Consider the following 16,760-nt stretch of genomic DNA (forward strand, 5'->3'; position numbering starts at 1 on the left):
GCACAGTAGTATCAGTAACACTGTAGGTGCATTTGTACCTTGTGCAGGGACACCCGTGGGGAGGGGAAAGGGAAAGGGCATTGACATGGCAGACCGCCATCATGAAGGGGGAGATACACTATGTTCCGCGTGTAATGAATATACTACATACAGGATATATGTGTGAACATTCTGGGAGTATGTAACATTCTAGAAAGATTTCAATTAAAAAAAAAAAAAGACCTAAAACTCAGCCTTTGGCATTTAAGGGGCCAACACCCAGTTCCCAAGCAGCCAGTGATTCACTACAATTTGAGATTGTTTTGGTCATTTGAATTTGGTTTCTATGAGAAACTAAGTCCTAAACCTTCTTTCTGGACCCCTGTGAGAACAAACAGAATGTAGAGCCAGCAGGGATACAAATGTGTTCACAGAATGGTGGTGGGTGGGCACTGCTGCCGTTGTCTCGTAGGCCTAGAGCCAGATGCGGGAGCAGAGACCTGCTACTGAAAGGCAAAATTAATATTTCACCTTAGAACACGTCCTAACATTACCACCCGACTGGTGTGTAGGCTTCCTCTAAGTGACCCTGAAATGAATCTGATAACCACACAGCTCTGACCCAACCATGCTGGCAGAACTTTTTGTTATACCTCAAAGTAAACAACCCAACACCTGGTAAAAATCAACAGGACAGGCCCACAAAACACCACTTGAATTTCTTTTAAATAAGAAAACAAATATATTGAATAAATCTATCTAAACTTTGTAACTCAAACATAATTTTTAAAAATTTCATAAATTTTAAATAAAACACTTTACAAAGAAAAGTCTACTGATCCCTTTGAATGCTTAAAGCTAAAATCTGGTGAAGGTACAAAACAGTCTTGCAGGGAACATGGCTGAGTTTCAACCTAGTTCAAGGGTCAGTCTCCAGCTTTGAGCGGACATGTAACGGGAGATGGGGCAGCTGAGGAGAGGCTGTGATGCCGTGTGGCCCGCCTGGGGAGCCCAGAGCACGGGCTGGGGCGGCCCACGGAGCTCCTGGAGGTGGGCGACAGCACGAGGAGTGTGAGTCGGGACGACGACTGGAGAAAATGTAAGATTTACACACAGTTTCTCTACTGCAGTGTTATACTGCAAAATGATGATTTACTGTTCCAGGTTCTGCTTATGAAGCAAGAGAGCTTCTTGCCCTGGCTTGATCTTAATTATCCTGTAACAGCTATTTCCAGGGCAGTCCCTGAGCATCTTAGATGAACAAATCATTAATTTCCTACTGAAAGACAAGCTATAGGATGATTTAGCTTCACAAAATTAAGCACAACATGCCATATTGTATGTATGTGAAGAGGTACTTTACTCACAGTCTGACAACTGTGATTTCATTGTCCAAAGATGAACACATGCGTTCTCAATCACAGCAAGAAATTATCATTATGTTACCTAATTCTTAATCTATTCCCTCTGTAATTTTTCCTCACAACTCTAGGGAAAAGGACTGTATCATAACAATCATAACTAATGAAAACGTCCGAGGATTTAAACAAAAGTCTATGATTCTTTAAGAAGCATTCCAACTAAAAGGCTTTAGTTAATTCCATTCTACAGAGGAACTTAACCACAACCTCATTTAAGAGAATCTACAAAAATGGCTACCAATCATCTGTTTTTCTAGTGGAAGATATGTTGTTAAGAGTTTATCTTCAATTTCCCCAAGTAGTTTATAGAACCACATATTGACATAGGCGGTACAATATCTAGACAAAGAGTGTCGCTGACTTCCAGATAGAACAATGTCACAAAAATTGTAAAGGAAGCCAAAATAACCACTGGACTCTCATAAATAGATGGAAATTAGCTGCAAAGAACACTGAAGGCCTCACTATTCCCCATCCCTTCAGAAGGAAAATGTGCGACAGGTACACAAACAACAGACGTGGGGAGGGTCCACTCCTTGAGAAAGGTGATGCCACTCAGAAAATGGGGAGAAACGGGCTACCAAACCCCTATTCCTGACTCTTCGCCATGCACAAGGACTGGATGCAAGGCTGAAGCTGGGCAAGCCAGCATCTAGTTCCTTTCAAGCCCTCTGTTCTCTAATTGCCAAAAAATAAAACATCATTTTGTCATGCAAGCCAGAACCTTGGCAATCACAAAAAAGGGTCTGTTAGCTGGGGAACACCTTTCACTGGAATCAAATTCTATTTTAGAAGGGCAGGGGTAGGGGGATACCTTACTGACCTTATTTGAAAATAAACAGGCAAGTTCCACTTATTATTGAAGCTGTTGTAGGCGGGATGTGCTCTTAATCTTTTTACACTGGCCTGTGATCCACACTGCCGTTCAAATGTTCTTACAAAATCCATACTTATAGTGTATTTCTAAAATAAGAACAAACAGGTGGGATTTTCATTATAAGCAAACTAATGAGAACTGGGAGCATATACTGGAAACTGTAATCAAGATAAAGGTCAACACATAGGATCAGTTTCTAGAGCCAACAGGGACCTTAAGGGGCCTCCCTCCAAGGTCCCCACGTAAAGACCAGGTAAGGCCCAATTCTGTGGCATGCTCAAGGTCCTGTGTGGCAAGCCCCGCTGGAAACCCAGCTATCCTAGGAGTCCAGTGCTCTTTAATAACAGCCCTCATATTCTAGAGCACCCCAACCCAGTCCATTGGAATTGGAAGAGATGATAGACAAAATGGTATAATTCTCAATGTCTCTCCAGAAGGAGAAAAGTAGAAAATCTTAAAAAGGAAAGAAAGAATCAAGCCGCATGAATAACAACTTTTTCATACAGGAGAAAATCAAGCCACATGAATAATATACTTTTATACAGGAGAAAACTGATGTTTTCTCTTCTGTTTAGGCTCAGAGAGAATTTACCCAAAGACAAAACTAGGAAATAGAGGAAAGAGAACCTGGTCAGTCGGGAGAGCAATGCTGCCGCTGTTGGGAAGTGCACATTTCCAAAGCCCCGGGCTCTCAGGACAGCACTGCTGGCCTTTCCATATATTCCTCTCAATTAAGAGGGGTTCCATTATGGGTCATGAAAAAGCCATTTGCCCAAATATGGTGATGCCTGTGCTTAGGTGGGAGATTTAGTGCAGTAAACACTATAGGTTTTAAATTTCTTTCAACTGGTTTTGAGCACACACATAGAATCCCCTGAGTGCTACGTGTGTGGAGCTGCGACAAAAGGTATGCATCCCTTTTGGGATAAAACTATACCTCTGCCTATAATGGATGTTAAAAGAATATAAAAGTATTTCCCTCTTTAGGAAGCAAGTTACATAAAGCTGAAAGCATTTCTGGAAGGAAATTGATAGGTGCTTGATGGAAACTGTACCCACAAATAGTAATTATTAGCTCAGAATTTGAAATTCAAAGTTTTATCAGAAAGCTTCATTTCTGAGCTTACGTGTCTCCTGAACTTCAGATGATTGGTATGACTCTGTGAAGAGCATAGCAAAATGTAAAGGGTCTTAAGTTGTTAGTTTAAGACCATTATTTCACTCTGCTTATGGTATCTATTTTTAAAAGGCCTACTTTTTAAAATCACAAAAATCGCTGTCACACAATTTGCTGAAAATGACACAAGGCACTCATATTGTTCAATGTCATGGGACAAGCAGCCAAGAGAACAGGTAAGTGCTATTTCTGGGACAATACAGATCTAAACTTGTTACTTTATCTTTTTTGAAGTCTACCAGGCCTCAGGCTCAGCACGCTTACCTTGTGCCTCTCTACACTTTAAAAATGAGTAAGATTGACCAGGCAGATTAGAAAAAGAAGCAAACAGAACTTGAGGTGAAAACTAGGAAAATTAAAATCGTGAATTCAACATACAAGTGCAAAAAGTTTAGACACAACTGAAGAAGGAATTAGTGAACTAGAAAACAGGTGTGAGAAATTAAGCAGAAATAATACAAAGATATGAAAAATACAAAAGTGAAATTGGGGAACTCAAAGGATAAAGGTGAGGAAAGGTAATAAAAGTCCTTTCACATAATAATAGAAGAATGGAAGAGAAGCACAATCAAAGAGATAATGGACAAAATGTCCCATAGTTGATACAAGACACCAAACCTGATTCAGGAGCCACTGCCCACTGCCCCCCACCAAAATCCCCAATACCATAAATCAAAAGAAGCCCATGTTAGACCTATTATAATGGCACACTAGTCACAGAGCAGATTTTAAAAACAACCAGAAAAAAAAAAGGCATTACGTACAAAGAAACAATTAGATTAACAGCTACTATCATAATGGAAGCCAAGAGACAGTGTTCAAAGTGCAGAGAATTCTATTTCCAGAAAAACTGTCTTTCACGGGTTCTAAAAACTACCTCAAACAAAAGCAGTAAAGTTATTTTCAAAAGAACACAAATTGAGGGTTTGTTACAAAGAAAAATGAAGTTTATTATCAACAGACCATTACTAAAAAGTCTAACAGATAAATTTCAGAAAAAAGGAAAATGATACAAGAAGGAAAGTCTAACATCTGAAAAAGAATAGTAAGCAAAGAAAATGATAAACATGTGGCATTATACTGAGAGGACCATGACCAATAAAGAATAAAAATAATGCCTAATTTTGGGGATAAAAATATCGAAACAGGAATAAGACCCTGGAAACAACAGCGTGTGCCATGGAACGGGGTGACTCGCATTAAAGTGCTCTAAGTCTCTTGTGCTGCTCAGGAGGCTGAAAACACCAGTGAACTTTAGATTCTGATAAATAACCACTAAGATTAGTTAATACACATAGAACTAAAAGGCAGAACTCCCAAACTAGTAGAGGGGAAATCACAGGGTAAAGGAGGAAAACAAATCCCCAGAACTCCAAAATATAGCAAGGTGGGAAACGAAGAAAAGAAGGGAGGAAGAGAAAGAGGGTAGAAAAGGGGGGCAAATAGGAAGTACAAAATCTGCTCCGAATGTATCAATCACTGCAAATTTGGTAAGTCACCTAATTAAAAGACAAATATTGTCATATTAAATAATAAAAATAAAATCAAAATCCTGGGGAGGAGAGGTGGAGAGGCACCAAAAGGCGGGGCACCGATGGTCATAGGCAGGAGAGCTGGGGCGGGGATTCGGGCCACGCGGCCTGAGAGTCTTATTCTTCGCCAGGACACTATTTATCGCCTTTAAAAAATGGTACAGTGGAAAATAAACATTATGAACTTACTTTTGAAATACATGACTTTATTTTTGAAACATCAACTATGAAATCATTTAAATAATAACATGACCTTTTAAAAAATAAAATAAATATTAGGGCCTCCCAATCTTTTAAAGTATATAGGGAATTTATATACCACATTTTAAAATCCAACCAATACTTTTGTTTTCCTTCAAAATAATACAGTAGAGATCTATAAACTTTATTTTTCATGAAAAACAACTGCAAAGAGACTGGCTTTTAATGGTTCTTAGGATACTTCAAAAATTAGACAGTAACACACATACCCAGTCACTGCTGTGTCTAGACTGAATTTTACACTCTAAAATTATAAAATTCTTATTACCGAAAGTATCAGAGACTATTACTTAGACAAAAAAATGTGTTTTAAGGTAAATGCTTACTCAGCAACTCAAATGTTTATTTTTAATAAACCACAGAACCAAGACTGTACAGAAGAGAACACAATTAACCCAGAGCCGCCTCAGGTTAACATCTTCAAGAACCAAGATGACAGAGGAAAAGTACCTCATGAAATGCATCAGGATCTCCAGGATTAAAAAGTGAGGGTAATTTATCTTCTAATCCTTGTACTATTTCTGGCCAGACAGAATTCACCAAAAAATCATATCCAGGAACAGTACTGTCTTTTTCACTGTAAGATAAGAGCAAAATTTCAAATTCACCATCATCTTCTGTGTACACAAAGCAAAATTCCATTGCAATTCTTTTACTAAAAGTTCCTCAGCCTAAAATGTATTACCTTTTTTTAAAAACTGTATTTGTGAATTAGTTTGTTTATAGACGCACACTTCCACTTCATTCCTTGGTCTTCGCTCACCTTGAACCTGACATTTTGCCTGTTAACCCTGACTCCTGTATCTCTCCAGCAGCAGAGAAAACTGGTGTTGAGGGTAAGGCAGAATCACTACATCAAATCATTTGGCACAATTTTCTCCCCTAAAATGTGCTACTATATTTACACTCTATCTTGGTAAAGAGAAGCAATCTTTGCACTCAACCAGACCACCACTAAACCCTAAAGCACTGTAAATTATGCTTATTTACCAATTACTAACAGCTTTGTGATGATTAAGCTAAGATGACCTTCAGTTCTAAAATTCTGTGACCATTTCACAAAAAATCTTAATGAAACTTGATACAAAAAACTGGTAACATTAATGTTTTTTGTGTGTTTAGGCTTTATTTTGCATTTTTTAGCAAAAGGCTGGATTTTGGAATTCTAATTCACAAACTTAAATGAGAGGCAACACTGAGAAAAAAGAATATAGGCAGTAAGTCCAATGTTGGGTCCTTTAACCTCTCTGTGTTTTGGTTTCTTCATCTTTGAAACGGGGATGATGGTAAACCTATCTCACAGGATCATCATATGGGTTGGTATTTCCGAAGCATTTAGGTGGTGCCCAGCATACAGTAAGTGTTGCTAGTTATTGTTAAAAACATTAAGTAAATAAATAAGGTAGGTTCCTCAGGTTTCTCAAACTTAAAAGACATATAAATATCTTCCAGGAAAATACCATCGCACTGATCTACCCACTTTGATTTTTGTATATTCAGTAATATGCTCTATCTTAAGATGATTTTCTTTAAAAATGGTCAGCAATTTAATATAGAGCTTTATTTTAGCATAACTGGGAGTTTTATAGATAAGTTGTGATACCAAATTGTGAAGTATTAAAAATAAACTAAGTATTAATAATAAACAGAAAAGAAGTTTTCACAATTTTCTTGCTTAGCAAAAATTATCAAGAAAGACAGGTCATCAAGGAAGAGGCTACACTGTACTGTCCAAGAAAGCCTGTCAGTCGTACTGTGGTTAAGCAATGATCCCAAAGTACTGGCGGGGTTGGAGCAGGGCCAGGGGGGGTTAAGATGCCTACTTCCTACAGACCCGATGTCACAGATCATACTACATACTTTTAATCTTAATAAGAACTAGCTCTATTAAGTTATCTGGAGAAAGATCAAAATGGAGGATTTTAAAACTACAGATGCACAGAATATAAGCCATATTAAATGATGACACTTCTTTACCCCCAAAGTATCTATTTAAAGCCTTAAAGAGAAAGCTTAACTCTGCAAGATTAATAGCTGAAACAGATGGCTAATTAGAAAAGCAAATACATGCTCTTTGGAAGATGAATCTTGAATGTGCCAGGGTTGTCAGTTATAAAGCGCATCGAGGGTGATACAGGAAAAAAGGGAAGAACAGACAAGGGAGGCACCGAGCACTCCCAACCCTGGAGGCCGGGCTGAGAAGGGGCGGCCGCGCAGCGTGAGGAGGGGCTTGAGGCAAACGGAGATGACCTACCAGGGCAGGTGAGGCTCCTCCAGTTTCCAAGGTTTCCACGTGAATTCTGCCTCACCGAAAGCCGCGGCAAAGCACTTACAAAGTGCCAGACTTGATTTCAGACCAGGACTGGCCTTGTCAAGTCAAACGACTAGTTGTTCTGTGACTGTGGCTTCCTTAATTTCACATCGTGACTTCTACTCAAATGCTTACCCCAGATCCAAATTCAACTGAATCCTCATGATTACTAAACAAAAGTGGCAACGCCTGGCTTCCTCTGAAACCAGGTAGTGGAAACAGCGTACCTCAGAGGTCAGGCAGTATAGTTGTTACCCCAGATTTTTTCCTTTTCAGAAACAAGAGCAAAAATTCAAGACCACACACACTGCTTCCTCCACGAAGAGAGGGAGCTTTTTTGCCTCTCTAATACTGAAAATAAATGATTTCACCTTGCAGCCATGGGGTAGTTGCTGTCTTCAGGACACTGTGCCTGAAGGAGACAGGGGCAGCGCAGGAGGTGAGTTAGGATGGAAATGAGTCCTCAACAGAAGTGGGGCTGGAGGGCCCAGAGGACAGTTAATGCTGCGCATCGGGAGAGAAGACGGCCTCCGGAAGGAAGTGGGGTCTGAGCTGGAGCTGCGTGTGGAGTGACAGGGCGAGAGGAGGACGAAGGGAATGGGAAGGGCAGGGAGAAATGCAGACAGCCGACGCCAGGTGTTAGGGAGGGGCAGGGTCCGCTGTGTGGCCGGAGAGCAAGTGGTATGGGGGGACATTCCATAGGGAGAACTAGGGGGCCAGAGCCTCATGGGCCTTACACGCTGAGTCAAGGGGCCTGCGTCTTCCTCTGTAAGCAATGAGAAGCCACCAAAGACTTATGAAGAAGGCAGAGCATGAGCACCTCAGAATCCTGGGTAAACGTGACAGCTGCGGGCTGGTCTGAAGCGCGAGGGCGGAGGCAGGGGGACCGGCGGCGGACAGCCTGTCATGCTGCACAAAGAGGGCAAAGGCCTGGACTGGGACACGGCGATGGCAGAAGGTAATGGGATAGTCATGGGGCAGGGCTGCAGTCCTGGAAATTCCTAAATGCAGGGAGACCTGAAAATGACTTTAATCACAATCAGTATAAAACCCGTTGAATGAAACTGAGTTGATATTTACAGACAGATTATGACATTAGATTAAGGGAGGGAAACCAATTTTGGTTTCACACCTGATCTAGGAAAAAGACAGTGTAGAGAAGTAAAGAGTACGGGCTTTGGATCCAGAGAGACGTAACTTTCAGTCTTAGCCTCACCCTACGGTTTCCTCATCTGCAGAAAGAGGCTACAGACCCCGCCTCCCAGCACTGTCGTCACAGCACGGCAAGGACATGTGCGTCCAGCTCAGATGAGGCAGCCGGTGCCGAGCAGCGCACCAGGAGTCGGCAGGGGTGAGCACCGGGCTGGGCGAGCACTCACAGCAGCTGTTACCTGGAGATGGATCCGCCTGTGACTCCTCGGAGAAGGCGGCAGTGGTGAGGAACAAACGCCAGGAGTTTATTGTACATGATCTGGAGGCCACCCGGCTGGGACATGACGACGTGCTCTACGATCACCTAGAAAAAGGAATGTCATTTTTTTTAAAAAAAGCATCTAAAAGAGAACTACCTACTACAGTATGAACTACCTACTACAGAGAAAACAGAGAAAAATCTTAAAAATGTGCTTCCTGATGGCCATCCTCATCCCCAAATGACCTTTAGGTAAATAAAAGCTACACTCAGAACTGGTTCCCGGGATAGGTCAGAGTTCTGGCCCTGGGGGCGCAGGGGCTGGGGGCCAGAGCCTGGCCTGAAGCTGAAGAGCCAGCACGGTCTTCTGCTCCCCTTTGGGGCCTGACAGTGGGTGATTCCCCACCACACGGCTCCGTGCTGCCTCGGCTCTTCTTCTGCCGCTATTCAGACGTGGGGAAGGTTTGGGACGGAGAAAGACAAGAAAATACATTATATATCTTACTGTGGTCAGGTTGAGAGTCGAGAGGTGATGAGATTAAACATCCAAGTAAAATAAAATAAAAATGTGGCCATGGTTTATTTAGTATTCCACTGAAACTTCAAATATTTCTTCAATTTACTACACTAGATTCATTCAGTGAGAACCAAAGGCATAAATTACTAACTGAAATATTATCACTTATTGATAAAGAAATGACATAGGTCATTCGTCTTTTCCAGCTCCATTGAGATGGCTGTGAAATACAACAGGATACAAAGACGAGACTGACAGACCACTTATTTTCAGTAATCCTAATGAACTGCATGGATTATCTTTACTGATTCTTAAATTTTATTTTTATCAATGGAATTCTAATTTCCCCTCTTAAAAATGAAAGACTTTCGGTGGGGAGCCAAGATGGCGGCGTGAGTAGAGCAGTGGAAATCTCCTCCCAAAAACACATAGAGCTATGAAAATATAACAAAGAAAAATCTTCCTAAAATAGAGACCACAGGACACAGGACAACATCCAGACCACATCCACACCTGCAAGAACCCAGCGCCTTGTGAAGGGGGTAAGATACAAGCCCCAGCCCGGCGGGACCCGAGCGCCCCTCCCCCCGGCTCCCGGCGGGTGGAGAGAAACCGGAGCAGTTTTTTTTTTGGCGAGCGCTTTTTGGAAGCCTTAGAGGGACGGGCCCCCGTTGCTGGGGAGGCAGGGTGGCGGGACCGGTGAGGAGGTGCCTGGGAACGGCGCCGGAGGACAAAGAATATCCCGCGTTTCTCCCTGCGAGACCTGGGGGCGGGTGCCTGAGACCGGTGCCTGAGGACGGAGGAGGTCGCGCGTTTTTCCCCTTTTTTTTTTTTTTTTCTCTTTTTGGCAAGCGCTTTTTGGAAGCCTTGAAGGGACGGGGACCCCAGTGCTAGGGAGGCACGGTGGCGGGACTGGTGAGCGGGTGGCTGGGACCGGCGCCTGAGGACAAAGAATATCCCCCGTTTTTCCCTGTGGGACCGGTGGGCGGGTGCCTGAGACCGGCACTTGAGGACAGAGGAAATCGCGCGTTTTTCCCCTTTTTTTTTTCTCTTTTCTGCGAGTGCTTTTTGGAAGCCTAAAAGGGACAGGGACCCCGGTGCTAGGGAGGCAGGGCGGCGGGACTGGTGAGCGGGTGCCTGGGACCGGCACCTGAGGACAAAGAATATCCCGCATTTTTCCCTGTGGGACCGGTGGGTGGGTGCCTGAGACCAGCACCTGAGGACGGAAGAAATCGCGCGTTTTTCCCCTTTTTTTTCTCTCTTTTTGCCAAGTGCTTTTTGGAAGCCTTGAAGGGACAGGGACCCCGGTGCTAGGGAGGCAGGGCGGCGGGACTGGTGAGCGGGTGCGTGGGACCAGTGCCTGAGGACCAAGAATATTGAGCGTTCCTTCCCTGCGGGACCGGTGGGTGGGTGCTTTTTGGAAGCCTTGAAAGGACAGGGACCCTGGTGCTAGGGAGACAGGGCAGCAGGACCAGTGCGCGGGTGCCTGGGACCGGCACCTGAGGAAAAAAAAAAAAAAATCGCGTGTTTTTTCTTTTTTTTTTCCTTTCTGTTCCCTCTCTCATTGTTGCTGTTGTTGTTTTGGTTTGGAGAGTGCTTTTTGGAAATCTTAAAGGGGCAGGACAGGTCACTTAGACCAGAAGCAGGGAATCTGGGGATCTCTGGGCACTCTAACCCCCTGGGCAGCAGGGAGCACAGAGGCCCCTTACGGAGATAAATAGTCTCCTGGCTGCTCCCCCTCTAACGGGGCTCCACCATTTTGGAGGAACAGCCCCAGCCAGGCCAAGCCCACAGCAACAGTGGAGATAAACCCCAAAGCAACTGGGCAGGAAACAGAAGCCCTGTCTGCGCACAGCTGCCCAGCACAAGCCACTAGAGGTCGCTATTCTCCCAGGAAAAGGCTACAAACCAACAAGAAGGGAAGCTCTTCCAGCGGTCACTTGTACCAGCTCTGCAAACTATCTCTATCACCATGAAAAGGCAAAACTACAGGCAGACAAAGATCACAGAGACAACACCTGAGAAGGAGACAGACCTAACTAGTCCTCCTGAAAAAGAATTCAAAATAAAAATCATGAACATGCTGACAGAGATGCAGAAAAAAATGCAAGAGCAATGGGATGAGATGCAGAGAAAAATGCAAGAGCAGTGGGATGAGATGCAGAGAAAAATGCAAGAGCAGTGGGATGAAGTCCGGAAGGAGATCACAGATGTCAGGAAAGAGATCACAGAAGTGAAACAATCCCTGGAAGGATTTATAAGCAGAATGGATAAGATGCAAGAGGCCATTGAAGGAATAGAAGCCAGAGAACAGGAACGTATAGAAGCTGACATAGAGAGAGATAAAAGGATCTCCAGGAATGAAACAACACTAAGAGAAATATGTGACCAATACAAAAGGAAAAACATTCGTATTATAGGGATACCAGAAGAGGAAGAAAGAGGAAAAGGGATAGAAAGTGTCTTTGAAGAAATAATTGCTGAAAACTTCCCCAAACTGGGGGAGGAAATAATCGAACAGACCATGGAATTATACAGAACCCCCAACAGAAAGGATCCAAGGAGGACAACACCAAGACACATAATAATTAAAATGGCAAGGATCAAGGACAAGGAAAGAGTTTTAAAGGCAGCTAGAGAGAAAAAGGTCACCTATAAAGGAAAACCAATCAGGCTAACATCAGACTTCTCAACAGAAACCCTACAGGCCAGAAGAGAATGGCATGATATACTTAATGCAATGAAACAGAAGGGCCTTGAACCAAGGATACTGTATCCAGCACGACTATCATTTAAATATGATGGTGGGATCAAACAATTCCCAGACAAGCAAAAGCTGAGGGAATTTGCTTCCCACAAACCACCTCTACAGGGCATCCTACAGGGACTGCTCTAGATGGGAGCACCCCTAAAAAGAGCACAGAACAAAACACACAACATATGAAGAAGGGAGGAGGAGGAATAAGAAGGGAGAGAAGAAAAGACTCTCCAGACAGTGTATATAACAGCTCAATAAGCGAGCTAAGTTAGGCAGTAAGATACTAAAGAAGCTAACCTTGAACCTTTGGTAACCACGAATCTAAAGCCTGCAATGGCAATAAGTACATATCTTTCAATAGTCACCCTAAATGTAAATGGACTTAATGCACCAATCAAAAGACATAGAGTAATAGAATGGATAAAAAAGCAAGACCCATCTATATGCTGCTTACAAGAAACTCACCTTAAACCCAAAGATAAGCATAGACTAAAAGTCAAGGGATGGAAAAACATATTTCAGGCAAACAACAGTGAGAAGAAAGCAGGGGTTGCAGTACTAATATCAGACAAAATAGACTTCAAAACAAAGAAAGTAACAAGAGATAAAGAAGGCCACTACATAATGATAAAGGGCTTAGTCCAACAAGAGGATATAACCATTCTAAATATATATGCACCCAATACAGGAGCACCAGCATATGTGAAGCAAATACTAACAGAACTAAAGAGGGAAATAGACTGCAATGCATTCATTGTAGGAGACTTCAACACACCACTCACCCCAAAGGATAGATCCACCGGGCAGAAAATAAGTAAAGACACACAGGCACTGAACAACACACTAGAACAGATGGACCTAATAGACATCTATAGAACTTTACATCCAAAAGCAACAGGATATACATTCTTCTCAAGTGCACATGGAACATTCTCCAGAATAGACCACATACTAGCTCACAAAAAGAGCCTCAGTAAATTCCACAATATTGAAATTCTACCAACCAATTTTTCAGACCACAAAGGTATGAAAGTAGAAATAAATTCTACAAAGAAAACAAAAAGGCTCACAAACACATGGAGGCTTAACAACATGCTACTAAATAATCAATGGATCAATGAACAAATCAAAATAGAGATCAAGGAATATATAGAAACAAATGACAACAACAACACTAAGCCCCAACTTCTGTGGGATGCAGCGAAAGCAGTCTTAAGAGGAAAGTATATAGCAATCCAGGCACACTTGAAGAAGGAAGAACAATCCCAAATGAATAGTCTAACATCACAATTATTAAAACTGGAAAAAGAAGAACAAATGAGGCCTAAAGTCAGCAGAAGGAGGGACATAATAAAGATCAGAGAAGAAATAAACAAAATTGAGAAGAATAAAACAATAGCAAAAATCAACGAAACCAAGAGCTGGTTCTTTGAGAAAATAAACAAAATAGATAAGCCTCTAGCCCAACTTATTAAGAGAAAAAGAGAGTCAACACAAATCAACATAATCAGAAATGAGAATGGAAAAATCACGACAGACTCCACAGAAATACAAAGAATTATTAAAGACTACTATGAAAACCTATATGCCAACAAGCTGGAAAACCTAGAAGAAATGGACAACTTCCTAGAAAAATACAACCTCCCAAGACTGACCAAGGAAGAAACACAAAAGTTAAACAAACCAATTACAAGCAAAGAAATTGAAACAGTAATCAAAAAACTACCCAAGAACAAAACCCCGGGGCCGGACGGATTTACCTCGGAATTTTATCAGACACACAGAGAAGACATAATACCCATTCTCCTTAAAGTGTTCCACAAAATAGAAGAAGAGGGAATACTCCCAAACTCATTCTATGAAGCCAACATCACCCTAATACCAAAACCAGGCAAAGACCCCACCAAAAAAGAAAATTACAGACCAATATCCCTGATGAACGTAGATGCAAAAATACTCAATAAAATATTAGCAAACAGAATTCAACAGTATATCAAAAGGATCATACACCATGACCAAGTGGGGTTCATCCCAGGGATGCAAGGATGGTACAACATTCGAAAATCCATCAACATCATCCACCACATCAACAAAAAGAAAGACAAAAACCACATGATCATCTCCATAGATGCTGAAAAAGCATTTGACAAAATTCAACATCCATTCATGATAAAAACTCTCAGCAAAATGGGAATAGAGGGCAAGTACCTCAACATAATAAAGGCCATATATGATAAACCCACAGCCAGCATTATACTGAACAGCGAGAAGCTGAAAGCATTTCCACTGAGATCGGGAACCAGACAGGGATGCCCACTCTCCCCACTGTTATTTAACATAGTACTGGAGGTCCTAGCCACGGCAATCAGACAAAACAAAGAAATACAAGGAATCCAGATTGGTAAAGAAGAAGTTAAACTGTCACTATTTGCAGATGATATGATACTGTACATAAAAAACCCTAAAGACTCCACTCCAAAACTACTAGAACTGATATCGGAATACAGCAAAGTTGCAGGATACAAAATCAACACACAGAAATCTGTAGCTTTCCTATACACTAACAACGAATCAATAGAAAGAGAAATCAGGAAAACAATTCCATTCACCATTGCATCAAAAAGAATAAAATACCTAGGAATAAACCTAACCAAGGAAGTGAAAGACTTATACTCTGAAAACTACAAGTCACTCTTAAGAGAAATTAAAGGGGACACTAATAAATGGAAACTCATCCCATGCTCATGGCTAGGAAGAATTAATATCGTCAAAATGGCCATCCTGCCGAAAGCAATATACAAATTTGATGCAATCCCTCTCAAATTACCAGCAACATTCTTCAATGAATTGGAACAAATAATTCAAAAATTCATATGGAAACACCAAAGACCCCGAATAGCTAAAGCAATCCTGAAAAAGAAGAATAAAGTAGGGGGGATCTCACTCCCCAACTTCAAGCTCTACTACAAAGCCATAGTAATCAAGACAATTTGGTACTGGCACAAGAACAGAGCCACAGACCAGTGGAACAGATTAGAGACCCCAGAAATTAACCCAAACATATATGGTCAATTAATATTTGATAAAGGAGCCATGGACATACAATGGCAAAATGACAGTCTCTTCAACAGATGGTGCTGGCAAAACTGGACAGCTACATGTAGGAGAATGAAACTGGACCATTGTCTAACCCCATATACAAAGGTAAACTCAAAATGGATCAAAGACCTGAATGTAAGTCACGAAACCATTAAACTCTTGGAAAAAAACATAGGCAAAAACCTCTTAGACATAAACATGAGTGATCTCTTCTTGAACATATCTCCCCGGGCAAGGAAAACAACAGCAAAAATGAGCAAGTGGGACTACATTAAGCTGAAAAGCTTCTGTACAGCGAAAGACACCATCAATAGAACAAAAAGGAACCCTACAGTATGGGAGAATATATTTGAAAATGACAGATCTGATAAAGGCTTGACGTCCAGAATATATAAAGAGCTCACACGCCTCAACAAACAAAAAACAAATAACCCAATTAAAAAATGGGCAGAGGAACTGAACAGACAGTTCTCCAAAAAAGAAATACAGATGGCCAAGAGACACATGAAAAGATGCTCCACATCGCTAATTATCAGAGAAATGCAAATTAAAACTACAATGAGGTATCACCTCACACCAGTAAGGATAGCTGCCATCCAAAAGACAAACAACAACAAATGTTGGCGAGGCTGTGGAGAAAGGGGAACTCTCCTACACTGCTGGTGGGAATGTAAATTAGTTCAACCATTGTGGAAAGCAGTATGGAGGTGCATCAAAATGCTCAAAACAGACCTACCATTTGACCCAGGAATTCCACTCCTAGGAATTTACCCTAAGAACGCAGCAATCAAGTTTGAGAAAGACAGATGCACTCCTATGTTTATCGCAGCACTATTTACAATAGCCAAGAATTGGAAGCAACCTAAATGTCCATCTGTAGATGAATGGATAAAGAAGATGTGGTACATATACACAATGGAATACTACTCAGCCATAAGAAGTGGAAAAATCCAACCATTTGCAGCAACATGGATGGAGCTGGAGAGTATTATGCTCAGTGAAATAAGCCAAGCGGAGAAAGAGAAATACCAAATGATTTCACTCATCTGAGGAGTATAGGAACAAAGGAAAAACTGAAGGAACAAAACAGCAGCAGAATTACAGAACCCAAAAATGGACTAACAGGTACCAAAGGGAAAGGAACTGGGGAGGATGGGTGGGCAGGGAGGGATAAGGGGGGGGAAGAAGAAGGGGGGTATTAAGATTAGCATGCATGGGGGGGAGGGAGAAAGGGGAGCGTGGGCTGCACAACACAGAGAGGACAAGTAGTGACTCTACAACATTTTGCTAAGCTGATGGACAGTAACCGTAATGTGGTTGTTAGGGGGGACCTGATATAGGGGAGAGCATAGTAAACATAGTATTCTTCAGGTAAGTGTAGATTAAAAATTTAAAAAAAAAAAGAAAGAAAGAAAGA

At 41.8% G+C, this 16,760-nt stretch overlaps 1 protein-coding gene across 3 annotated transcripts in view; it reads right to left on the reverse strand.

The window, feature by feature from the left end:
• The window catches only part of COG2 (component of oligomeric golgi complex 2), a 49,294-nt gene that overhangs the window by 11,737 nt on the left and 20,797 nt on the right, over positions 1-16,760 (reverse strand). For 2 of the 3 annotated variants that reach the window (XM_073213809.1, XM_073213808.1), the window contains 3 exons: positions 8,950-9,074; positions 5,698-5,824; positions 2,224-2,363 (listed from right to left, as the gene is read on the reverse strand). In XM_073213809.1, the coding sequence (XP_073069910.1) occupies positions 2,224-2,363; positions 5,698-5,824; positions 8,950-9,074 (392 nt within the window). The remainder of the gene's footprint in view (positions 1-2,223; positions 2,364-5,697; positions 5,825-8,949; positions 9,075-16,760) is intronic. The other variant, XM_073213810.1, reaches the window with a different exon arrangement.

This window comes from Manis javanica, chromosome 10 (genome assembly GCF_040802235.1).
Source record: "Manis javanica isolate MJ-LG chromosome 10, MJ_LKY, whole genome shotgun sequence".
In the NCBI taxonomy this organism is placed as follows: Eukaryota; Metazoa; Chordata; class Mammalia; order Pholidota; family Manidae; genus Manis; species Manis javanica.